At 31.8% G+C, this 26,935-nt stretch overlaps 1 protein-coding gene across 2 annotated transcripts in view; it reads right to left on the bottom strand.

The window, feature by feature from the left end:
* Window positions 1-302: 302 nt before the first annotated feature.
* The window catches only part of LOC125072441 (carbonic anhydrase-related protein 10), a 65,057-nt gene continuing 38,424 nt past the window's right edge, over window positions 303-26,935 (bottom strand). Inside the window, exons 4-12 of one of the 2 annotated variants that reach the window (XM_047683070.1) lie at window positions 23,005-23,141; window positions 17,408-17,599; window positions 15,624-15,719; window positions 11,967-12,033; window positions 11,457-11,611; window positions 10,705-10,842; window positions 3,840-3,885; window positions 2,985-3,070; window positions 303-758 (exon numbers count right to left, since the gene is read on the bottom strand). In XM_047683070.1, coding sequence (XP_047539026.1) covers window positions 2,985-3,070; window positions 3,840-3,885; window positions 10,705-10,842; window positions 11,457-11,611; window positions 11,967-12,033; window positions 15,624-15,719; window positions 17,408-17,599; window positions 23,005-23,141 — 917 coding nt within the window. In that variant the 3' untranslated portion in view covers window positions 303-758. The remainder of the gene's footprint in view (window positions 759-2,984; window positions 3,071-3,839; window positions 3,886-10,704; window positions 10,843-11,456; window positions 11,612-11,966; window positions 12,034-15,623; window positions 15,720-17,407; window positions 17,600-23,004; window positions 23,142-26,935) is intronic. The other variant, XM_047683072.1, reaches the window with a different exon arrangement.

Below are 26,935 nucleotides of genomic sequence, written 5' to 3'. Positions count from 1 at the left end.
TACACTATATAATAATTTTACGTATACTATCCGTTTAAACTAATTTTCCATTGAGATTTCTTGCGTCAACGTCTAAACTACATGTATTTTGTTACTCGAAATAAACTCTTAAGCGATTCATTTAAGGGCTAAATTTATTTGCGTTAAATACATTCCAATTTGTGGACGAATTACGATATTTTTTTAACTATATATTACATGTATATACATTCACATTATATATAACATTTACAAGTAATTTTAGCGAAGATTTTATTAGATTATTTATAAGCTTTTTTTACTATGACAACATTTGTCTATTGTAATTGTTTTTTTTTTTCATAAATAATATGTCAATTTGTTTATAATATTAGTGGAGATATTGTCTATACAATTGACGTTTTACAACTACTCAAAAGCGTTCTCTACTGCGTATTATTACAGTCGAAACATTTTATTAAACTCTACAAAATAATGTTCTTGTAACATTTTAAATCAATAGATATAGATCATAGGTTAGATAAAAATAAATTTAAATTTAGAACACATATCATTTCATAAATGTAACAATCGTTTAGAAATAATATAATTCTCTTAAAAGTTTTTTTTTATATAAATTTAAAATTAATGGAATGAATACATTTTTAAAGGATTTTTGGATCATCGGTCTTGGATTATTCTGACTCAAGAGACCAAGTGGTTTAGTTAGTTCAATGAGAGCATCGCCAAGTCTTCCGCACTTCTATACCGCATACTGTGTTCTCTTGGCCACTGAGTTGCTGTGGATAGAATAAAAATAAATATTGGAGTAAAACAGTGAAAATAAATATAAATATTCGAAGCGCAAAATAACATATCTTATGTCCAATCTAACAGAATATAATAAGCCACCTGGTAGCCGAAATGGCAACTAATTAATGCTAATAGCTACATAATTATATATTTATTGAAAAGTACTAAAATCGATTTAAAAAAACCACATATTTTAATATGTTAACGATTTAATATTTTACAAAACATGGTATTTCAAATTTATAGTTTCGAAATAAATATTCGACAAACTTCGATTGAGTTTTGTGATTGCAATTTTTTACAATAAAATATTATGATAAGTATTTAAAAATGAAGCAGTTCTGCCGCTTTGCGCATCTTTAAAGTTTTCACTTTATTTTAGCTTACTTGTACATCAATGACTATATACATTATCGAATATTTGAAAATGTTTAAATATCACAGTTAATAAAGAAAATGTGTATCATAATGTTATCTTTGAAATCTTGTACATATTTTTACATCATAATAATTGACAATTGGCTTAATTTATAATACGAGTGAAAAGGTGATAAGACTTATAATTTACAAACACAAACAGACATACATGATAACAATCACACAGACACGTACTTAACAGTTCTATACGTTATATTTGCAGGTGGACAATGGTGACTATATTTCAACTCTGACTCTATATGGACTCGTCAGTCTTAACCCTGGAATGTTTTTAACATACCATAGGTGCCAAGATGATACCGCCTGCTTTACAATGACCTGTGCCACTGATTTGTTACGGATGGTCAAGACAAGGCTTCGAGTTTCGAAATTGTTGTTAAACAACTAAATTTTAACATTGGTCTTTTTCAATTCGATATCCCAAGGGTTTTTGAATTTAGGTTAAAATTTGAATTATCAAATCATCCTAAGAATTATATACATATATTTGTCAATAATTATATTTGAGGTTAAATTCATTCAAATTTGGAATATATCAGTGTCGTTCTAAAGGCGGGTGTCAATAACTGCAGCACAGCGACGATAATAATGGTAGTTATTATCGATATATATACATCGTACATTGCATACAGCTCTAACACAGGCGGATAAAAATTTCAATGTTATCTTTGAAACATCGTTCATATTAATTGCATAATTCTGAAACGCGGGAAAATATTCCATCGTGATTAATAATATTTTGACAGCCGAAACTAATTTGTGAAAACATCAACGTTCACGGGCGATATTAAATTTTTTAAACAATAATTTCACACGAAATTATAATACGTATAACAATGGTATTCGGATTAATTTATAATTTCAAAACATGCTTTAATTCTGAGTAATGATACCAGTGTTTTTAAAGTGTTAATTTCGTAAACCTGTTTCAGTATTTATGAAAACGGATCGCACATTACTGCTACAAAATTATATTTCATGGAATTAAATATCGCTACAACGAGCGATTTCACAAATGCCATTACGTAATTTAATTTTAATTAAATGTTTTTACCGGGTGATATACACGTATATAGTCTTTTCCAAAAACAAGAGGACAAAAACCAAATAAACAACATCTGACATCGAACGGACGCGATATCATTGGTCGAGAGTGTGAATTATCTATGATATTCACGAGATGTTGAAATGTCGATGAAAATGTTAGTGGAATTTTAAGGGGAAGTTTTTTCGGAAATAAAATTAAAATGGATTTAAGTAGTTCAGTGGAATAGTGCTGTATTATAAATACAGATATATCAATGAAGAACTATTAGTAGTGCACATTATAGCTGAGCTATGCGCGAATCGCGTGGCATACGTGAATCTAAGGTTTGTTCATCTTTATTCCTTCTTCGATTGGAATAGACTATAGATAACCATTCACATAAAAAAGCATTCACATTACATATCCTTGCATTGAACTTGCAAATAATGGCAACATTTTTTTTCCTACTTATTACAAATATAATTGCTAAAAAGGTTCTACTACACACATATGATATACTATACTTACACAGACCGCTGTTCACAAATATCTGCAAAAGTGATTACGTACTTTGGGCACACCGTTAATACATAAGCTTGTACTTCCTTAGTGTAAAATCATGCAAAAATTTAGCTTGTATGTAAGTAAAGATTATGTATTGTTGCATTTTATCCAGCCCCAAGAGCTCACCGGTGCGAACTGCTTAGTAAAAAAAGGCGCGAAATAATTTGAACGGACTTAAAGATACCTATTTTTTGTGACATGCTCTCTTTGGTGCACCCTTTCGTTTGCATGCAAGGCTTTTTTTCGAACGTGCTTTGCGGGAATAACGTGCTGAAAGTGAAAGTTATTTAACACATGGTTATTATAGAAAATAATTACTACTAGAAGATAAAACACTAAATATATATGAGTGGTGTATATTGTATGTATGTACGTAATGATTAAGAAACGAGCAAGGAGTTCCACCATGCAATATCAATGAAACTTAAAAGTTACAATTCATTCCCAATGTCCGTCACAAATCTAAGACTTCTTTGCAGACGGACATTTTAATTGTTTATGAATACCATATATCGATAAAATAATAATAATAATATATTGAAATTGTTATGTCTAGTAAGAAAATACGTAGGAACTCAAACTGAAAATAGATACACCAAAGGCACAGACAAACATGTCTGTGGAGAAACCAAATATAAAAATAATAACAATAATCCCCTTAAGTCGTAGCTGACGATCGAACAGAATACTTCACCACCAGGATAATAGGCTAGAGCGAATTCAGGATATTCGCTGATTTAATCTCAAGATGTTACGACTCATGTGTGTGTGGTATTATGTAATATTTACTTATAAAGTAAGAAAAGTTATAGAAACTCTTGCAAAAATCATTATCGGTGGATAAACTGTTGTTAAATTTTTCATCTTAATATCGTGCACAAGTGAAACATTAAAATGCCATAAAAATCATTCCACATTCTCGTGTATTGTACATTTAACATTCCAGCTCGTTAAAACTAATAGTGTATAAATTCATGCTAATAATGAACGTGCATGGTATAGGTTCTCTAAAATATATAACACAGTGTTTTTTAAATACCTGTATAGTGCATGTTGCGATACATGTCGGGACAATTGCTTGAAACCTGTAAAAGAAAAATGTTGGTAAGTTGTACGAAAAAAGGTTTATCTTTGTCCGTTTGTTCCAATGCTGGACAAACGTTCTCCTCTTCTGTAAAAGGTCGCTCCATTATTACACTATGTTGCCTTACTAAAACTTCCATTGTGGGTCACTGAATACATGTACAAGAATTTAGAAAAATGATAGTTAAACACTCTTAGGCTTTTGTCGATAATATTAACATAAGCTAGAAAATATGATTGATAAAAAAATATGAATACTATATAATTTTTTTATAATACAGGGAGGCGGACGGCAATTTAAACAGCTGATTGGCAGTGGTCACTGCTGTCCATAGACATTGGCGTTCCTTACATCACCAATTACCACCAACCTTGTGCCTGTACTGTAAAACCGGAAAACAATACCCACTACATATTTTTAAATGGATGGTACTATACCAGACAGTCTTGGAAATAAAAATTGCTATTATTCTTTAAAAATATTATCAAGCCGTCAAATATAACGAAAAACAATAATAAAAATATTATTATTATCAATTATATTTTATTAATTCGGTTTCAAATGCATAACAATCTTGTAAGTGTAGAAGAATTTATATAGTACTCACTGTGTCTAGCGCAATGGTAGGTAGAAGCCGCAGAGCGCCGTGTTAAGTTAATTAATTGAGTCTCCCAAATTATATTTTGTGTCGTGACTAACAACGAAGGAACTAAGCCTGAGACGCTAGCAATTTACACAAAAGACAACATTAAAAGCAATTTGATACACTCTAAAGAAATTTGTCTATGTATTTTGTATTATTACAAAATTTTAATTTAGTTTATAATATCATTTTATTCTAATTTATGTTGGAGTACTTACATAAGAATACGGCTGGTGTTCAATTTAAAATAAAGTTAGTGTTAAAATATCTATGTCATAGTCATACAATGAGATAATACTCTATTTTTTAATATATTTAATTATTTTTTCATAAATGCCTTCCCTACGACAATTTAAAGACAAAATTATTCTTTAAGTCCAAAATCCATGTCAAGCTTTCCGATTCATCACAAAATTCTTATGTCATCTCTCATAAGTCTGCTCCTCGAAACCGATTTTGTTTACAGTAACCATTTCCAAGAACATAAGCAGCCCGTAAATGTCCCACTGCTGGGATAAAGGCCTCCTCTCCCTTTGAGGAGAAGGTTTGGAGCATATTCCACCACGCTGCTCCAATGCGGGTTGGCGGAATACACATGTGGCTGAATTTCGTTGAAATTAGACACATGCAGGTTTCCTCACGATGTTTTCCTTCACCGCCGAGCACGAGATGAATTATAAACACAAATTAAGCACATGAAATTTCAGTGGTGCCTGCCTGGGTTTGAACCCGAAATCATCGGTTAAGATGCACGCGTTCTAACCACTGGGCCATCTCGGCTAATATTTCCAAGATATTCTACCCAATTGCTTGGGTCATATTATATGCATCTGTTTTGGCATACACAAGGTTATATGCCAAAATAGATTCACTATCTTCACAAACTTTCACAATTAGATAACAAGACCGAAAAAAAAATAATTCTGTCATAGGTTGGCGGACGAGCATATGGGCCACGGCCCATATAATACGGCGCTGTACCATTCCTTACATCGTCAATGCGCCATCAACCTTGGGAACTAAGATGTCCCTTGTGCCTGTAGTTACACTGGCTCACTCACCTTTCAAACCGGAACACAAAAATACTGAGCACTGTTATTTGGCGATAGAATATCTGATGAGTGATTGGTACCTACCCAGACGGGCTTGCACAAAGCTCTCAAGTAAATGAGCCCCAAGAAAATGACACTAAATATCAAACCGGTAAAAAGATTAAATTCAAAAACAAACTATAAAATAAATCTACGTGGAAATCGTAATAAAGGCAAAGGTGAAAGAAGTTGAAAGATAATGAGATACTACAACGCATTATGAATTAAAGTTAGTATTAAAGTAATTAGCACGAAGGCCTTTTATCCTGCAAACGCTAATTAGAAAATGGTAACAAAGACCTGCGGGAAAATCTTTAAGACACTGTGTCGTGAGATACATTACAAAGGACAATACAATGAAAAATATAATTATTTGTCAAGAGACGATATAATAAAACTACTTGTATAAATGAGCATCAACCGGTCACCGAACACGGTTGAAAAAAATCATTAAATAAATCATGTGTTTTTTGGAAGTGATAACTTATGGGAGGCTAAACCGCTTCGTTACGTAACGCGTTACGGCGCCAGTCTGTCTGGCTTTCCTATCTCTTGTACACTCTGAGTTAAAATATATTTTATAAACATTAAAATATTTTATTAAGTAATAACCTTTCCCTACCTTATCATAATAATATAAAGCTAAGCTTTTCTCAAGTTAGACAATTTCAATATTTCATAGTTTAACTTTGATTTGTTTAAGTTATCACTTCTGTTGGGCGCCCCGAGACGCCCACGTATTTTTTATGAATGATTTATAAATGTTAATGTTTTCAATAAGCTACGCAAAATATATTATATCGCACAAAGATATCCAATATTTATTTTCCTTTATTCTTAGCATTAAAGTTAAATTTACTAGGTTCTATAGAAAAAATCTCTAACTAACTAACTAAGTAACTTACTGGAAATAGACTGCGTTTGTACACACATTTGTGCACTATAATATGTAACACGTTGTTGGTGTCAGGATTACATCATACCCAAAATGCCACTCGTGCCTTTGGTTTATCTTTAATTTGTTAATTAAGAGTGCCTGCGTCAGGCTGTATGTTGAGGATCGCAACGTCGCGTTATGGGCATAGATGTAGGGGCTCTATTACTTTGCTGGAGGAGTATATATTTCCGTAGAGTGAGATAGTACGCTACGTCCATTAGGCATTATGATCACATTATATGTAAACTTAAAGAGATTCAAACTTGAGACATTTGAATCAGTGAACGTAAGCTGATTACTGAACAAAACAACTTATTTTATGTTAGTAGTAGCAAAACTCGACAGACGTTGTCCTATATGTGTAACATGTATATAAAAATTGCCCTGATAACCGGGTTGAAAAACTGCAGCGCCATCTAGTAGTGAGTTATAACGAAGAGGACAATATAAGAAGTACCTCCATGAAGCAGTTCATGAGTGTACCAACTGTTATAAAGATAGTCAAACGGTGTTTAATGCAATAGCAAATGATTAACAAAACTCGTTTTAATCTTAAGCAAATGTATTACAGAAATTTACATAAATAGATAAACAATATAATCCTCTAAACTTAAATAATATACGAGGAAATTAAATATCACCTTAGCTGATAGCTTTCCGTAGCGTTCCACTTAATTTCTCAAAACCCCAACGTTATCTAGAACTGAATGAATGGGTGTTACTAAACACAAATAAACACAATGCGAGGTTCGGTTTGAACCTACTCGTTCAACACGCTGATAACAGGTTAGAAGTTTTTATGGTCCATCAATCTTATAAACAAGGAAACGAACTAGTATTGTGTATTCGACTTAATAGCAATGGAATTTGAAATAAGATTTGGAATATAAATATGTTATGTTATGTTATAACGTTAAAAGGCAATGAAAATACTTTTTTAATATTTTGTGTTTTTTTTTTAATTTAGTAATAAAATGATTTTTATTTCTTAGTACTCTTTGTGGCAAACAGCAGAGAGTACCTCTCATGCCATGACGGGATAAAAGAGAGCGCCAAGCCGTCTGCCTCTACATCTATCTCGTTACATTCGCTACTATTATTATATATCCATAATGGCTATTTCGTTGGTCTAGTAACAAGGTATAAGGCTACAGATCCCGAGGTTTTCAGTTGAAACCCCAAGTCCGGCCGATAAAAAAATATTGGGTTTTCTAGTGAAAATTTTTCAGTAACAGTTCTCCCTGGACTCTGGAAATTGATTGTACACTCCCGTCCCTCGGAAAGCATGTAAAGCCGTTGATCCTGCGCCTGAACTCTTTTCGGTTGTGTCGGATTTGCCGTCCGATTAGATTATAAGAGTGCACCAAAATACATTTTATTTTAATTTTGTCTGCCTTTCTGTCTGTTCCGACTAATCTCTAGGACGGCTGGAGCGATATTGACGGGACTTTCACTGGCAGATAGCTGATGTAATAAGGAGTAACTTAGGCTACTTTTATTTTAGAATTAAGTCCAAATAACTTAAATAAAAACGCGCACGAAGTCGCAGGCACATACATATACAACAAATCTCTGTTCTTATTTAAATTAACTGTATATTTATTCATTGACCATCTTTTATAACGAAATCAACCCTTACCAGACAATTTTTTTTACGTAAAAACGCTACAACTACTTTACGTTACTTCAAACCAGTCTTGGTTACCAGCTCTTCATCAATTATACCGCCGTCCAAAAGTTATCTTAGGTAAACTTGTAACTACATATGTAGTTGCAAGTTTATTCACGGTGTTGAAAGTTGTTTATATTTCTATCGGGATCAATGTTTGTCGAAAGTGATCATTTATAATCAGATCTTCGCATTTCAATATATACGAAAGTTAATACAAATACAAGATATTTATTAAAAAACAAGTATTGTGAACTGAATAGAATTTTTAACAAATTATAATTTAAAAATTTTAAAGGCAAATTAAAAATTCTAAAATTTATAACTACTATGCGAATTTTACAACATAATCGTAAAGAGATTCAAACTTGAGACATTTGAATCATTGAATATAAGCTGATTACTGAACAAAACAACTTATTTTATGTTATTACTAGCAAAACTCGACAGACGTGTTTAACATCCAGACTCCTATATGTGTAACAAATTGTGTATTTTTGTATATTATTGTATATTATTTTTTAAAAATTTATAAGTAATATGAAATTTTATTTAACGCGTAGCCCTTGAAAAAATATATCTAACATTATTTACTTCCTTGTTCTATGTCTAATAAAAAATAAATCAACATGAATGATATAACGATAGTCTTGAATCTTGATACGTCTTTGAGCATTATCCATTATAGCATTACCGATCTGTGCTTTCAGAATACGCTACAAAGGGTATCAGAAAAATATACAAGAAAATTATTTTATCTTTTTTTATTATCAAGTTTTTCTCGCAAGATTTCGACTTAACTTATTTATAAATTCTTCAATTATTATTAATTACAATAAATTCAATGATAATAAAATATTAATTAATGAATTTTTATTACTGAATTAAATATTCATTAATAATAATAATATAATATGTTAAGAAAGCGTGGAGTTCGTTGATTTCCATGCGAGATTTATAATTGATTGTATTTAATTAACATTCTTATGTGTTTTAATTAGGGGTAAAGATTAACTTCTGAGTTTCTTGACCGTTCTACTCGGTATACTACACATTCCGGACTGTTTTGTAACTTTCCATTTAAATTATCTTGTAAAATTACGATTCAAACTTACTTACAAAATCAAAATATTTAGCATTAGCAGCCCGTAAATGTCCCACTGCTGGGATAAAGGCCTCCTCTCCCTTTGAGGAGAAGGTTTGGAGCATATTCCACCACGCCGCTCCAATGCGGGTTGGCGGAATACACATGTGGCAGAATTTCGTTGAAATTAGACACATGCAGGTTTCCTCACGATGTTTTCCTTCACCGCCGAGCACGAGATGAATTATAAACACAAATTAAGCACATGAAATTTCAGTGGTGCCTGCCTGGGTTTGAACCCGAAATCATCGGTTAAGATGCACGCGTTCTAGCCTAGTTAAATATACAAAACAATATAATTTATATTTTGGTTGTCATTTAGATTAAATCATGTTTTGAATATCGATCCATAATTGTCAATATAAATACAATTCGAGCTCATAAAAGGGATTAAACGGGTTGTGTAATATGCACTCTGTCAAACAAAAACTAATATTCCTATCCTATTAAGAGATGGGGTATCAAACAACAAAAATCCACATTGTAACTTCATACTTTTTTTGAAGTCGGTTAAAGTTGATTTAATCTTACTTACGAGAACGATTACGACTTAAAATGATAAATTTACGTATAATACAAAATGATTTAAACAGCTACAACAATATTATGTATACATAAGATAAAGATTTTTACATACATTTATGTTTGATGAAAATATTTTTTATTCTCAATTCGAGTTAAAAGAATTTTTTTTTATTATTGCAAAAATTTTATTTCATTTTTTAAGACAGTTATTGAATGAGGTTTAGTTTGAGGAATTTAGATATTTAAAATATTTAATAAAAACTTTCAGGTACATTAAGATCCAAAATACAAATTATAGATAAAATATACAAAGCGAACTGGGTACATATTGTTTACATATCACGTGTGTATGTACATACAACGCACTCATCAGACAGCAATACTTAGTATAGTTGTGTTCCAGCTTGATGAAGGTTGAGCAAACCGGTATAGCAACACGCATTAGTGACGTACTATCTTAGTTCCCAAGATTGTCGCATGGGTGATGTGAGGATTGGTAAATATGTCTTAAAGCGCTGATATCTATAGTCGGTGGTGATCACTTACCATCAGGCACATACATACAGATGTGGGGATAGAAATATATATGAAAAAAAAAGCCGTGTTAAAGTTAATCTGTTAAGAAGATATGCTGTTAGTCGTGGTATGAAGGTGTATACTTTGTGTATTTCGTTTCGAAGATTGAGAGAGACACAAGACCCATCTGTGTCTCTATCAAACACAATTTTTATTCAACGATAAGCGGATAAGCTATACTGAATTGCCATGTATGTATGTCGGTTAGGAGGAAGTAATCATAACAGCTACAAACCGGCATTCCTTGCTTGTTGAAGTTGATGTTCGTGCGAACGGTGCGGTGGTGAAGCGGCTGGACCGGCCTTGCGTTGTTACCGAGCGGCGCTTTTGGAGTCAGCTGGGATCCTTGCATTAGTCGTCGTATTGCGTACATCTAAACAAATAATATGCTCTTCATAATTTCCCTTGGTTTACTTGTAATATCATATATATAAATAGTGATTATGGGAGCTGCACATAAAACAATCGGTTATGGTCTCATTTTAGAATTTGGCCAGCCGTAGATGTGCAGAGAAATAAAGAAGTATCTTAATTGAAATTTACTAAATTGTTACGATTTAACAAAGAATTAATTTTAGAGAACAGAAAAAAGTTACTACCCGGTTAGAGTATAAAAAGAATGAGAAAACAAACAACAATACAAAATTTAATTAAATTGTTATCGACAAGCTCTAATTGAACTGTATACTAAAAATTTCATTTAAATAATGCGACTTGAAGTTTACAATGAAATTAAATCAAAACAAAACCTCTCATAGGTTTCGATATTCCTAAAAATCTTTTGAATAAACGCAAAGTTTCGCAGGAGACACTATTATACACTATTGTATATGAAATATTAATCATAGGGCTTATCACATTAATGGTCAAGATTGAATATACAAATAAAAATTTAAGAAGTCTAATTTTTTTGAACGGATTTGTCCTAAAGTAAATAAATTCTAATATTTATTGTAACAAGCATATTAAGAATCCAATAAAACTAACCTCTTGCTTAGATATGTAGATAGGTTTATTAAATATAATCCATACGGCTGTCTCCCAGCAACCCGGGTGGGTTGTGGAACCTTCATATGTCAAATACTGCTGGGTATTGGGTAGTAAAGAACTGAGAGGTAGGTGCTTGATGGGGTATGAACTACCTGAAATCAGTCACAATAAATAGTGGCTTTTTAAAAAATAAAGCAAAAATATTTGCTTTATACACATATGTTTTATTTATATATGCTGAATAATAATACAATAATTATAATGAAATTAGTTAATTTATTATAATTATTGTTAGCAATATAACGCACGATGGAATATGTTTTATCATTATTCAAATACGAATTTGTTTTTACATATTCGCAAAACTTCATGTAGCAAATATTGAAAACAATTATAATATAATGGTTTGCAAATCATGGTACGATAAAAAATAATCACATCGTCATGAAGTCATTGATATTTAATTAATAGGAATACGAACAATTGAAGATCTGTGTTTACAATTACCTCTGAACGTTACTTTGTTAAACGCGCTGGTTATGAGTCGCAATTCCTTGTTCGTCGGTTCGCCGATCTAGAAACAAATCTTATATATAATCGTTGGAGTGATGTATTATTAAAAATGGTTAAATCAGAGGTTTCCTATTCCATTGGCTCTCTACATTTGGAGCTTATTCCACCACACTGCCTTATTGTAGACTGATATATACATATTTTATTTTTATTCTTACAAAATCAACCAATTGTTTGGTTGACCAGACAACTGCTTCTATTGAGCAGTATAACACAAGACCATATATTTTGGAACATGTTCCAAATAATTTAAATTAAATTCTAAGACAATAGAGGTAGTCTCTGGCACCAATAGTATAGTTTCCATAGAAGCCAATAATAATAAAATTGTAAACCTGGTGCACCAAAATATTCAAGGAATGTTAGGGAAGGACCTAGAAATTGAATTATTTTTAACCTGTAATGATATTGATATTATGTGTTTAACCGAACATTGGCTTCTGAATTATCAGGTCATGTTTAACTTTAGTGGGCACCAGATGGCTAGTTTGTTCAGTAGGAATAAAGCTATACGCGGTGGCTCTTTAATACTTATGAGTAAAAATTTTAAATTTAAGGAACGTAAAGATATTGTGAGCCTTTCTATTGAGCAAACTATAGAAATAGCCTGTGCAGAGCTTGAGCGTGTCATTGTTGTATGCGTATACAGGCCCCCTAGTGAATTATATGAATTGTTTGAAAATGTACTGGAAAATGTTTTATCGAAATTATCTGAATCTAATAAAGAAATTATTGTATGTGGAGATTTTAATATAAATTTACTGCATAATACAACCACAAGTATTAGATTCAGATCATTGTTAAGTTCATATAATCTGGTAAATCTGTTCTTAGAACCAACTAGAATAACAGATTCCACAGCAACTTGCATAGATAACATATTTGCAACCCATATTCCACAAAATAAAATTATAATTAATAAACTAAATTCAGATCATTGTGGACAACAAGCTTTATTTAACTTCCATGTTAAAAAAATAAGCAATTCCGAAAAAATAATGTTTGTTCCTTTGACCACTAGTCGTATTGAGAAGTTTAGAAGTAATATTTTGGCTAATCTACCACACTTATCTTTTAGTGATAACCCCAATGCTTTGTATAATAATCTATTTAAATTAATTAGAAACAAGTTTGATGCAATATTCACTTCTAAAACAGTTAATACAAAAAACTTTTTAAAATTCAATGATTGGGCTACTATTGGAATTCATAAAAGTAGGCAACGAATGTACGAGCTTTACAATGAAAGGACGTACAATCACAGTGCCACTTTTGCCAACTATGTAAGTAACTATTCAAAATTATTTAGAAAAGTGTGCTTTTTGGCAAAGTCTTTAACTATAAAAAATAGAATTAAGAATGCACATGACAAAATAAAAATGACTTGGAAAATTATTAATTGTGAAACTGGTAGAGGTGGCAGTCGCAGCTCCGAATTGAACTTAAATTATAATAATAAAGTCATAAATAGTGAACGGGAAGTTGCTTCAGTTTTTGAACAATTTTTTGCTGACATACCAGTTTCTACAACTAAGTTACTTATTTCTTCTCCAGCAGTTGCCGAATCATTAATGAAAGAAAATGTACGTGAATGCAAATCAAAATTTAATTTTACCCCTGTAAACACCAATGACATAATTTGTACATTTAGGTCATTAGACATTAAGAAAACTGCTGATCTATGGGGTATTTCTGTAAAGGTGATTAATTCAATTATTGATCTAATTGCACCTTATCTTGCAATAATATTCAATGATTGTGTTCAACGTGGTGTATTTCCTGACCTGATGAAACATAGTAAAGTCATTCCAATATTTAAATCTGGTAGCTCTTCAGATCCTAACAATTATAGGCCAATCTCGATTTTCTGCGACTTATCCAAAGCCTTTGATTGTGTTCAACATGAAACTCTGGTCAGGAAACTATATCACTATGGAATTAGAGAATGTGCACTCGACCTTCTGACTTCTTATCTTAACAATAGAATTCAGAGGGTTGACGTTAAAGGGACAAGGTCTCCTGGGGTCTTAGTTGGTATGGGGGTCCCACAAGGATCAATTCTTGGACCTTTTCTATTCCTCATATATATTAATGACTTGCCCTTTCTTGTTGGGAACAAACATGATATAGTATTGTTTGCTGATGATACCTCTTTGGTTTTTAAAATTAATAGGAAACAGGTACAGTATGACGATGTAAACAATGCTATGTCTGATATAGTACACTGGTTTAGCGTAAATAATCTTAGGCTGAATAATAAAAAAACTAAAATTGTAAAATTTAGCACACCAAACGTGCAAAATGTAAAACCCGATGTACTTATCAATGGGGAATCGATGGATCCAGTTGAAACAACTGAATTTCTTGGCCTTACTCTTGATGCCAAATTACAGTGGCTCCCCCATATAAACGGATTGGCGGGTAGACTGAGTTTTGGGCATTTGCGGTCAAAAAAATTAGATTATTTACCGATGTTGATACGGCTCGCCTAGTTTATTTCAGTTACTTTCACAGTATAATGTCGTACGGTATTATGCTTTGGGGTAACGCAGCCGCTATCCATACTATATTTGTGCTGCAGAAGAGGGCTATTCGCGCAATCTATAACCTGGGAGCCAAGGAATCTTTGAGGTATAAATTTAAAGAAATTAAGATATTGACTGTTGCTTCTCAATATATATTCTGTAATGTTTTGTATGTACGGAAAAATATTAATGTTTTTATGAGAAAATGTGATTCTCATAACGTTGGTACAAGGAACAAACACAATCTTGTTACTCCTGTTACTCGACTGCATAGAGTCAGTAACTCTTTTGTGGGGCAATGTATACGCTTCTACAACAGGATCCCAGAAAGCGTTCAAAATGCTTCTGTTGCGAAATTTAAAAAAATTGTTAAGGAACGCTTGTGTGCGAAAGGTTACTATACAATTAGTGAGTTTATGTTTGATAGCACACCTTGGGAATGAAACGATCGCCTCCTGGCTGTTTCTACTCATATATAATTATGTATATAATTAATTTGACGTAAAAAAAAAAAAAAAAGTCCCGCTGAGTTTCTTTCGCCGGTTCTTCTCAGGTCAGGGTGTTTTCTTTTCCGAACCGGTGGTAGTGTTTAACTTGACAATCAATAAGAAAGTGTAATACTTCTATATTGAATAAAGGAATTTGAGTTTGAGTTTGAGTTTGATATCGCACCGTGAGACCGTCACTTATGCGAAAATTGAAAAAATTAGTTAAATGCGTAATAAGTGTCCTGAAGCAACTCTTTATTTGGTGCAATAATTAAATATGTGATGTTATGTATGTTATGAGTTAACTAATATACTTTCATTCAACTGACAGCAGTCGCCTGTGACACACGTCACGTCATGTTAAGCACTAACATCGTCAGTACTATGTTGTATGATCTAAAGGATTTAGATAGTCTTCACATTGAAGAGGGAAATATTTTTATAGAAAATAAAATCATGAGTCAAGGTTGTTGCTTAAAATAGCTACTGTTCTGATTATGACCGCGTGGTGTGAAGGCAAGAATGCCAGCAGTGTTTCACCGTAATATTAATATAATACTAATATTATGAATACTTACTTGTACCATTAGTGAAATGCCCACCACTCCTTGCGATTTGTGTTGCGCTTCTGACATATTATGATACAGTTCCTTATTGAAGCCATAGAGTTGAATCTGTCAAATCAAATGAATCACTTATTAATCTTATTTTATGATCTACCAGCTGTAAAGTTAAAAAACTATAGCAAACAAATCGTCATCCCTCACTTTAACCCCTCGAAGCGTGATTTAAAAACAATTATTTATGCCCTTCCTCAGAACTCAAACTATTTCCAGACCAAAGTTTATTAAAATCACTTCAGCGATTTAATCGTGACAGCAGAGTTACCTTTGAATTTATATTAGTATAGATTTTTGAGCACGCTTCCTTCCATTAAAATTTAATGTCGATATATTCGCTATTATGTTCTTTTTTCTGAGAATTTATCTAGAAAGCCGATATATAATGGCCACCGGGTCTTTTTTACCATTATACATAGACGCTGTAACATAGGATCTAAGATATCATAATCCATATTGCTGTTAGCTAAGTTATTTACTATTTAAATTGGAACACAACTATAAGCTGAAGGAATCTAGAGGACATTATGTACTATAGACCCGTTCTGATACTGGCGCACTTTTCAAATGAACACCGCAATAAAAAATTTAAATGATGGGCACTAGAATAAATGGTAGTGTCAGACTGTCTGTCTGCCTTTCATACACAGTAAACATAACACAACCGTTACTTTTATTGAAACGAGTATAATTTTGTAGTACTTTTTAAATAATTTATTTTAACATTCAATGAAAACAACATTGCAAAACAATCACATAGGTACAGATAGAATATTATTTAAGTAATAAACCGAAGAAACATAAATAAAATAACGCTTACGAAATTTTTTATCAATTTCACATTTAATATTAAAACATAAGATACCGAATTAGGATGTTGTAACTTAAGAATATCTTAAATTAGATTTCTCGAGAACAATCGTGTTGAAACAAGTTGGTTTAAATAGACTAAAGTTAGCAAGTTTATCTCCCCGGAGACCAATAACGACTCCGTAATGACAGTTACTTTGAAGTGATAATTTGCGATAAAACTGATTTGAAACCAAGAGTTCGTTTATAATGTAACGATGTTTTCATAATCTCTACGATCATGTTTCAAATAGTTAATATATCAAACAATGTTATCAGATACTGGGTGACATCTAAAGAAGTATAATGAACTGTTATATATAGCGATACGACCGAGCCTAGACTCCTAAATTTGATGATTATATGTTATCTAACCGTTCGTTGTCCTTGTTCCCTCAATCAGAATTAACGACAAATAAAAGAGCGTAAGCGACGCATCCGGTAAGTATAAGATAAACTAGCACAACATAGCTAATATATGCGTTACGTTGATTTATAAAACATCTTTGTATAAGTGTCATATAATTTAAAATTAAACACAAATGTATGTGTATAGCCAGTTCCAGTTGAAGAAGGAATTAAGACAAACAAACCTAAGAATAACTTTTTATTTAACTTCCAAATTTCTGATTTCGGCTTCGACGACGTTCAAAACACCACTTATTCCCAAATCCATAATGAATAATCGAAGCAAAGAATTATAAAATAGATAGTTCAAGTTCTCGACCGACTAAGTCGCGTCAATTTGATGCCAAATGTTGTTTATTTTGCTTTTGTCATCTTACAGTTTGAATAGTCTATAAGTATCTATATACTGTACGATTGTAGGTATTACAATAACTTAAATCGAGGGTAGATTATAATTAAAAATAAAACAGTTTACAGATACTCACTTCTCCAGGAAACGTATGATGGTCGATCTGATGTTCGGAACCTCTGTTATCATCCAATCCATAGTGAAAGTAAATCTCTTCGAACTGGTATCTATAGGAGAGCGGACCTCCGCTGATGTTAACTTGGTGCTTGCTGTCCTTTTCGACTCTGAACACGAGCGATTGACCAGTGTTTTGGAGAACACCACTGACCTGACAAATAAAATTAGAAGTTTAATTAACAAAGTACCTATTCTAGCCTCAAAGTCTATCCAAAATCATCGATCGAGGGGTAACCAATTGCGTATATTATATTTTATTTCATAATATTATGTGTATGCACAAAGGAACCTAGCTCTCATTATTACTGCGCTCTTATATTCCAACCTCACTCGAATACTGTAAACTGTGTCTTGATATACATTCTTAGGCATGAAAATTTGACAATGATATGACTCGGGACTGCCGGACAGCTTATTTATTGGGCAGACTGATGGAACAGCGATTTTAAAAAGAGAGATCGCTGCCGAGGAGCCGTATAAACCTAAGGGCTGACCTAAGGGTATATGAGGTATAAATATTAATTTAATAATTAAATTATATACATGTATATATTTGTTAATTAAAAAAAGCAACGAAGTATTGAAAACTCATCATTTACTTGATCAATGACAAAAATCTCTAAAAACACACTTGATTTTGCGCAAATCAAATATAATACCCAAGATATACCAATTTATATTATATAATGAACGTTGCAGTGGCAACGTTAATATTCATTATTATTCTGAATAATTATTATATCCAACTCAAATGAACTTTTAAGCAAAATTATAAGCGTATCATAGTAAATTGAAATGAACTTTGGAATTGTAAGTAAAAAAAAAAAAGTAAAAAAGTAAAAAGTATGTTTTATTTAACAAGTTTGTACTTAAATATAAAGTTATTGGAGTCTCCTTTTAAGCATATGAAAAGCCTGTGCCAGGAAACTCCGCTCTTCCATATCACGAATTAGGTACAAGTATACAAGATATTTAAAGTACAACAATAATAAAGAAACAATAATGCGCGTGCGCATTTGGGTGTGTGTGTGTGTGTGTGTTTGTGTGTGTGTGTGTGTGTGTGTGTGTGTGTGTGTGTGTGTGTGTGTGTGTGTGTGTGTGTGTGTTGTATGTGCATGTTGGTGTGAGTAGGATATGAATGCTAGTTCCTATATTCTAAAAAAAATTCCGTTTCTTGAAAAGAAACTTGTAAGGAGGCTAAAAACTATGTATTTTACCATTAGGCAACTATGTGCATATAAATGGATTACAATAAAATAGTTCAAAAACGATTTACGTCCTTTCCTTTTCGTAGCTAAATCATCATTCACAATTTGTTATCTGTAGGAAATTGAATTTGTATCGAGGGCGCATTACAATCGTCGCGGGGGAAAGGTGGCAGATCCTATCAATCAATGGGCACACCTTGATTAAAACCTGGCAACTTTTGCGCTTTGAGTCGAGATGACATATTGCTTGATAACACGCAAGCGGTAAGCCGTTTGATGTATCGTTAGCTGGAAGTGACATTGTATCCATGCATACTTTAATTAATTTTGGACAAAATTTTATATATGATTAAAAATAACGTAAAAACTAAACGTACGTTGTACGAGTACGTTTACTTGGTGTTAGGAATTTGTGCAAATCTATCGGGGTAGGTATCATCTACTCATCGTATATTTTACCGCCAAAAATGGATAGTGGTGACCACTTACCATCAATTAACCACGTACAAACCTAATTGATAGAGCTGACTAATGTTACCGTCAAATGATTTATAAATAGGAACGTGTAAGATTGAGTCTCTGCAGGTTAGAAAAAACTTAAAACTCATTGCAGAAAACAATTAGTTATATCAATAAGTGATATGCAACATTGATTGCAATAGAAATAGCATTTAAAGTACATACGCTTCAAAATAGCGTATCACCATATGTTCGTTTTCAACATTTAATTACAACTTAAAGATTAGTATACTGCTGGACTGGATACACAAAAAAAAGATAAATATGTCACCCAGAATTCTATCAAGAGGTTCTAAGGAGCAACACAGAGTTTAGGTAACAGCGTTATTTGTACTCTCACCGTGCCTTAGAAAGCACGTCTATTGGTTGGTTCTGCGCCTGAACTCTTTCCTGTCGTGGCGGATTTGCTGCCTTATACGATTATGAGAGTGAAGATTATTATGTGCATTTAAGTTTGCACACAAACTTGTGCAGATATAATTTGTCCTGCAAACTAGTCTCTCTTGAGAATAACTGTCACGGCTGAATGTCATAGAAGTATATCATAATCAATAATAGGGTTTAATAAAGACACTTAAGATATATTTGTAAATAGTTTAAATAATTGGTGATTATTATTTCATAAAATATTGTCATATCCATAAAATTTATATGAATGTCGAAATAGGCGTGGAATGCCCTTGTTTAATTCTGAAACTGTTTATGTTAGAAGTTGTTGATAACTGATTATACGGTTGTATAACTAGACACGAGCTGTTTTGTATCAAATGTGATCCATCTGATAAGAATGTATCGAAGTATTTATTTATTAACTATTCAATAATTTATTTACTACTCAAGATCATAGCTTTCATTTATCTCGATTTCTGGAATGTTCTCGTTTATTCAAGAATAAATTTCTATGTGTTCTTTGAGGATATTGAGGAATAAATTTATAATGATGGCCTACTGACTGAATTCCGCTATGGTAGTGATTGTCATCAAGATAAATGCGTTAGTTAAATTATAGTGTATAAGTGTTTCCTCTAATACAATTATACTCTTTATTCTCCAATTTAATAATTCAATTGGACCCGATTCCGATATGACTGAAGAGTACTCAGGCGCACAATCAAAGGGCTTAAGTGATTTTCGAGATAAAGGTGTTTAAATAGCGCCAAATTCTAAAATCAGCACTGCATTTTTTACTGACAGAAAATTTTATAACTTTTTATTGTCACTAACCGGGAATTTAGTCTTGAACCTTTGGCTCTAATGCCTTACAAATTAACTACTACTCGTATAGACGGTATGTATCGAATTTTCTTTTTATCTTTCATCATTGATTTCCTTCCTTCGAAGTAAGCTGATCTTTGACTTTAATACTTAGTTTTATTTCTACATATTTATGTACATATATACATACGTGTGTTATGTTACGTAATGTGTTAAAATTATTAAAGGTAAATGTTTATCTTTTTAAATAATGTCAGTGTTTTATATGAATATTATGTTTCGCATGCAAATTCATTAAGTCTGAAACAGTGTGGCCATGCTAATATATTCCAGCGATAGCCTATCTACATCCGGTCAGTTTTTGCTACAAACGTTTGCGCTGTGGACTTGCGGTTTAGGTATATTTATTGTCATACTAAATTTCAATGTTTAGATTTATTTCGACTGTAATTTACTTTTAAACTAAGACCAGTGTTTGAACGATGTTTTTTTAAAATATATTAGATAGTATAAGGTAGCCAATGGTAAATATTACTCTCGTAAAAATTATTACTTTACTTACCGAGAACGCATTTAACGACATCACTACATAGTATAAAACAAAGTCGCTTACCGCTGTCTGTATATATATATATATATATTATATGTATATAATAACTGCAAAAAAGTGTTTATTTAGACAATTGTAATGATAAAAAAGCTGCTAAAAGTTGTATATAAAGACATTCTGTAGTATATTTAGTATCAGCATTGCACCCGTGCGAATCCGGGGCGGGTACATATATATTATCTTTGCCCAAAATCTTTATCAACACTCAATCTCAATCAGAATTCAATGCTGTTTCATATCTAATAATTATAAAACCTAATATGTTAATGCAAATGATAAGCCAAACGATATAATTAAATCAAACTTTGTCAATGAGAATCTATTAATAGTAAGGCTGTATAAATTTATCGTTTTACTGTCTTCAATTTAAGACAAGAAATAATGCAACACTGAGTTTTAAATGAAATATAACACTAAAGTAGTTTATGTCATAATAAATCACGTCAAAAGGTATAAAATGGTTTAGTGACCTCAAGCTGCGGAAACAATTGATAAATTTCAGATTTATTAGTCTGGCTGAATATTAAACGTTCATTGGTCCTTCATTACGTCATCAGCGGCCATCGACCAATTACAATACAGATAATAATAAATAATTCGAACATTGAACATCGCTTCGGAATTTGAAAATAAGAATTTCACGATTGAATTCGTTCTTCTATACCGTATTGCATTTGTTTTGTCTCGCTGCGGGTGTTTGAAAACAGCTTGTCGTAGCTATAGCAGCTTACAATACTTTAGCGCGGGATTACCAGCGGGATGCTGCAATGTTAATTAGCTCACTGAAGCTCTGATTTCAAACATAACGACCAGATTGAACAAAAACGTTGCGGTGAAATTAGGAAATGCGTTATTTACTCATTTTAATCTATCAGTGATATAATAAATTAAAATGTTTGAAACGAAACATTATTAAAATGGTAGTTATTAAAACTTTAAATTGTAATTATTTTTCGACTTCGAAAATAAAATAAAATGCACTAAAAATCGTGAACAATAACGCGATTGGCTTTTTTATTAAAATGTTTTATACGAACTAGAAAGCTGTCTAAAGTCGGTGCCGTTTGTTCGGTACGTTATTGAAAAATAAAACGAAATACATCGATGGTAGTCTAGACATGGTTTTTCACGATATGCTGAAAAAAACGTCACATTGTACGTTAAATAAATATATTAATAACTTTATGAGAATCAACATTATGTTACTCATTATATATTTTACTTCCGATCAAAAATACTTAGTAAACATTGTGCTCTGAAAGCATTAAAAGATAAAGTCACAGTAATTTTGTATATTTATATATACAATTAGAAATTAAACAATAGTTTTAGTTCAACATCTTTTCTAAAAAAAATACATTTATTTTAAGTGCTTTGTGCTTAATTTATATATGGAACTGAAAAACATAAAAGGATAGACAGATAGGGCTTTGGTATGGATACAGCTCGTTAATACTAGCTTAGCTCGACACTAATCAAGCTAATAGCTTATTATTATCATAATATAATATTTGGTGATACTTATATATACATATATAATAATCAACTTCAAGCTATTTATTTGCATACATGTACTTATTTAATTAAAACATGTAAGTTCTGCATGAATATCAAGAAATACTAAATTCTGAATCTGATGAATAAATAATATGACTTGATCTAATCAAGCAATCAAAATAAATTACTTGTTTGATATTTCCAATCGCTGTGTCCAAAGTTTCCGAAGAGAGTCTTTGTGCTACGGATCTTTCTAATAGGAATTATCTAAAAAATATATTTTTATGAAATTTTAATTAAAACATATTTTTTTTTTGCCAACTGCTAACTCCTTAGATCCGGTGAACTACTGAATGTTTCTGGAAAGAATACTGCAATAACTTTTAAGGCCGTGAATGAAATCATAACCTTTAAGATCTCTAGCCTTTCTTATAAAGCTACTGGAGCAACGAGATAATATATTATTTTTTAAAGTACATTTTAAAAGTGATTTATAATATATCTTACCTTATGTTTGTCAAACTGTATGTCTCTAAGCCAAGGGTCAAAAAGCAGCTTGTCCGGCTCTATGTTGACGGGACTCTGTCGCCGACCCTTGTTGCACATGCTCCATTGCGGGTTGATCAGACCCCAGAATCCGGGACCTAAAATGGATTATGATTAATGTAACTCAAGGAATATAAAACGAGCCTTAGGACTAAATTACGTCTGAATACAATTAAATTATTTCTTGAAATTGTAATTTCGAAATAGTTTAAACAAAATATGATAATGCATGGCGAGACTACCTATAAGTACTTTTGCATAGATAATTTTTTTTTTTATTTTGTATGTGATATTGTATCTCCTGTTGGTTGTCCTAATGAAAATAAAATAAAATAAAATATTAGTATCATGTATTTGATTTATGTAACTTATTAAATTTTGGAAGTCAAAAGAGAGCTTTTAAACGACTGAATAATAGTAAAACGTGGATTCCAAAAATAAAATTAAAAGACCCTCAAAAACTTACGCAAACAAGGATAGATATTGTTAATACTGCCTCAGATTACTATAAAGATCTGTATAGCTACAAAAAATATAACGACAAAACCAATACATACCAAAAACAAATAGAAAATACAACAACATCACTAGTCAAACCCTTCGATGACTTGGAAATTATAAGACACATAGACAGGCTTAAACAACAAAGAAGTCCTGGACATGATAATATCCCCAACGAAGCTCTCAAATCCGGAAAATATTTATTAGCTAGACCTCTTTCAAATCTTTTTAATAAAATCCTCCAAGAGCAAATAGTACCTGCGAAATGGGTGGAGTCAAGAATAATACTCCTTTATAAAAAGGGCGACGCATCAGATATTTGTAATTACCGCCCTATAAGCTTACTCCCAACTATGTATAAATTATTCGCATCCTGTTTAAATAAGAGAATAGAGACAGAGATAGAGAAATACCAACCCGTGGAACAGGCAGGATTCCGAAAAGGTTTTTGTACAATCGATCATATCCATACTCTAGAACAAGTAATTGAAAAACATCAAGAACGCCAACAACCCTTATACTTAGCTTTTATTGACTATGCAAATGCCTTTGACTCCATATCGCACGACAGCTTATGGCAAGCCCTAGAACAGCAAGAGGTTCCCATAACTTATATAAACATCCTAAAAGACATCTACAGCAAAAGCGTAAGCCGTGTAAAGCTAGACAGATTGGGGCCAATAATCAATATACGTAGAGGTGTGAAACAAGGTGACCCGCTATCACCTACAATATTTATAGCAGTTCTACAACACATTATGAAAGACCTGGACTGGAAACAAAAAGGTATTAACATCAATGGGGAATACCTTAATAACCTTAGATTTGCTGATGATATAATTCTCTTCTCAAAATCAGCTAAGCAATTAGAAGAAATGATAACAGATCTATGTGAAATAAGTAACAGTATAGGATTACAATTAAACACATCCAAAACTAAAGTAATGACCAACTCAATCCAAACACCTATATTAGCCAATATTTCACAGAGTCTAGAATATGTAAACAGCTATATATATTTGGGGAAAAACATTTCATTCAGTAATTTCAGACACAAGGACGAAATTGATAGAAGAATAAACAAGACATGGACTAAGTTCTGGAGTTTAAAAGAAATAATGAAATCAAAACTACCCTTGAAACTGAAAAAGAAAATTATGGATGGCTGTCTGCTTCCCTGCATGACATACGGATCACAAACTTGGATATACAATAACTATGCAAGGGACAGAATACAGAAGACCCAGCGTGCGATGGAAAGGAGTATTCTAAATGTAAGATTGAAGGATAAACAGAAATCAGAAGAGATACGCAAAAAAACGAAAGTGATAGATGCTCTCCAGCATATGAAACGACTAAAATGGAAATGGGCTGGTCACCTAGCAAGATCGACTGACGGAAGGTGGACAAAATTGGTCACAAGCTGGTCCGGTCCTAGTGGCATGAGAGCCAGAGGGCGCCCTAAAGAAAGATGGGTAGATGAAATTAAAAAAATTGCTGGAATAGACTGGATGAAGAAAGCACAGGCAAGGAAAACCTGGAAACTGTTGGAGGAGGCCTATACCCGCTAGGGGCCTTAACAGAGGTAATGTTATGTATATTTTTTATGTATTTTTCTTACTTTTCTATGTATGTTAAGGAATAAAAAGGGCTTTATTATTTGATTTAATTCTAACGTCAGACACAACATTTAACTTTTAAACTTTTTTTTTTAATATTATGACTTAATACTTTTATATATATATATATTACTGTACCATCCTTGTAACATATTTTAGTGCAATAAAGAATATAATATACGTACGTACGTACGTACGTACGTACGTACGTACGTACGTAATATACATACTAACTAGAGTAGATCTGGCTCATCCCCTAATTTCCTACTTAAGAATAGCAAGAAGCAAAAATAGCAAAAGGACAATCTTAAAATTTCGTAATTATCTTAAATTAAAAAAAACTTTGTAACTATTTTTGCGACCCTTCTCCAATTTTTTTGTTGATGTTTATTTTAAGATATCTTAAACTAATTTACGTCCAGAATTCAATTCTTCCATTAAATACTCGCTTGACCAGGGGATAATTTTTCAATGTAAACGGTATTAGAATAAACAATTCATGAAAAAGGTTTTAACATGATTACTTAAATACAACAAAATAAATATTGTAGGACGAATGCGATTAAAAAAAAAGTGGAAAAATAATCAAGGCGATTAAAAAAATAAAAGTACCTATGTATAATATATTGAATCTCGGGTTAATATATTTTTTATTATTGCGTTAGGAAAAGGCAACATTAAATACTGGTTCTGTGTCTTTGTAAGAATTATGTAGAAAACATATTCCTTATACGACCTATGCGTTGTCAATGAAATCCCACATGTCTGTAATTACACTGAACCAGTTCAAACCGGATGAGTCGGTACATAACCAATCGAATATGCACAAAGAAACAAATAGTAGAAACCAGCATAGCTTACTATATACATAAATCAATTCAATAAATATACAAATCAAGCTGAGCATGTCACACTATCATTCAACACAGCATTGATGTACATTAGGATAATGACCGAGATAGTTACAAATGGTGTGTGAACTGACAGTCGTTAGTCAACGACTGAATGATAATGACTGTCATGAAATCTTAACGAACGCAATCGTTAGTGGTACTAGCTCAATGTACGTGACTATATTTAAAAGTAATCAATGAAATTATAATAATATTAGAATGTGTTCTATTTTTAAACTGAGAACTTATAAATACGAATGTTTTGTTTTTGAATTAAATTAGTTTTACATTATCTGTATATTCACAAAGTTAAATGGTTTATTTTTAAAACTCTATGTTTTGTGTTAGTGAAAAAAAATCTGAATTTAAAAATTATTATAGATTTTACGTCTTTTTTTTTTAAAAATGAATAATTACTTTTGACTTCGATGCGTGATATTATACATTCAGAATTTAAAAGCAAAACATTTTTATTTCATTCCATCATTATTAAGGTCAGACAAAAATATTAAATTTGGATTATAATTAGAATAATAATGAAGTCGAAAAATTATATTCTGCTTAAGAATTAATTGTATTGACATAAATTGCTTACCGTTCCAAGCATTTGTCTTATTAAGATTATTAATTTATTTTTGGAAAATACAGGGGCAAAATATTCGCTTGTAATCATAAAAAATGCTCTATATAAATAGGTACTTATATAAAGTGTCATTGAAAGAAATTTCTTAACAATATAATAATGTTATCAAAAAAAAAAAACTATACAAATTATTTCTTTGTTTTTCAACTAAAAAATGTAAGTTTACGTTCTGTCGGTTCAACGCGATACAGCCAAACTTCAAACCATAATAAAAATTTATACATTAAACGCAATTA

Source organism: Vanessa atalanta, chromosome 21, assembly GCF_905147765.1.
Source record: "Vanessa atalanta chromosome 21, ilVanAtal1.2, whole genome shotgun sequence".
Classification (NCBI taxonomy): domain Eukaryota; kingdom Metazoa; phylum Arthropoda; class Insecta; order Lepidoptera; family Nymphalidae; genus Vanessa; species Vanessa atalanta.
Note: the sequence above shows the minus strand (reverse complement) of the source record. Positions and strands in the feature narration are given on the sequence as shown.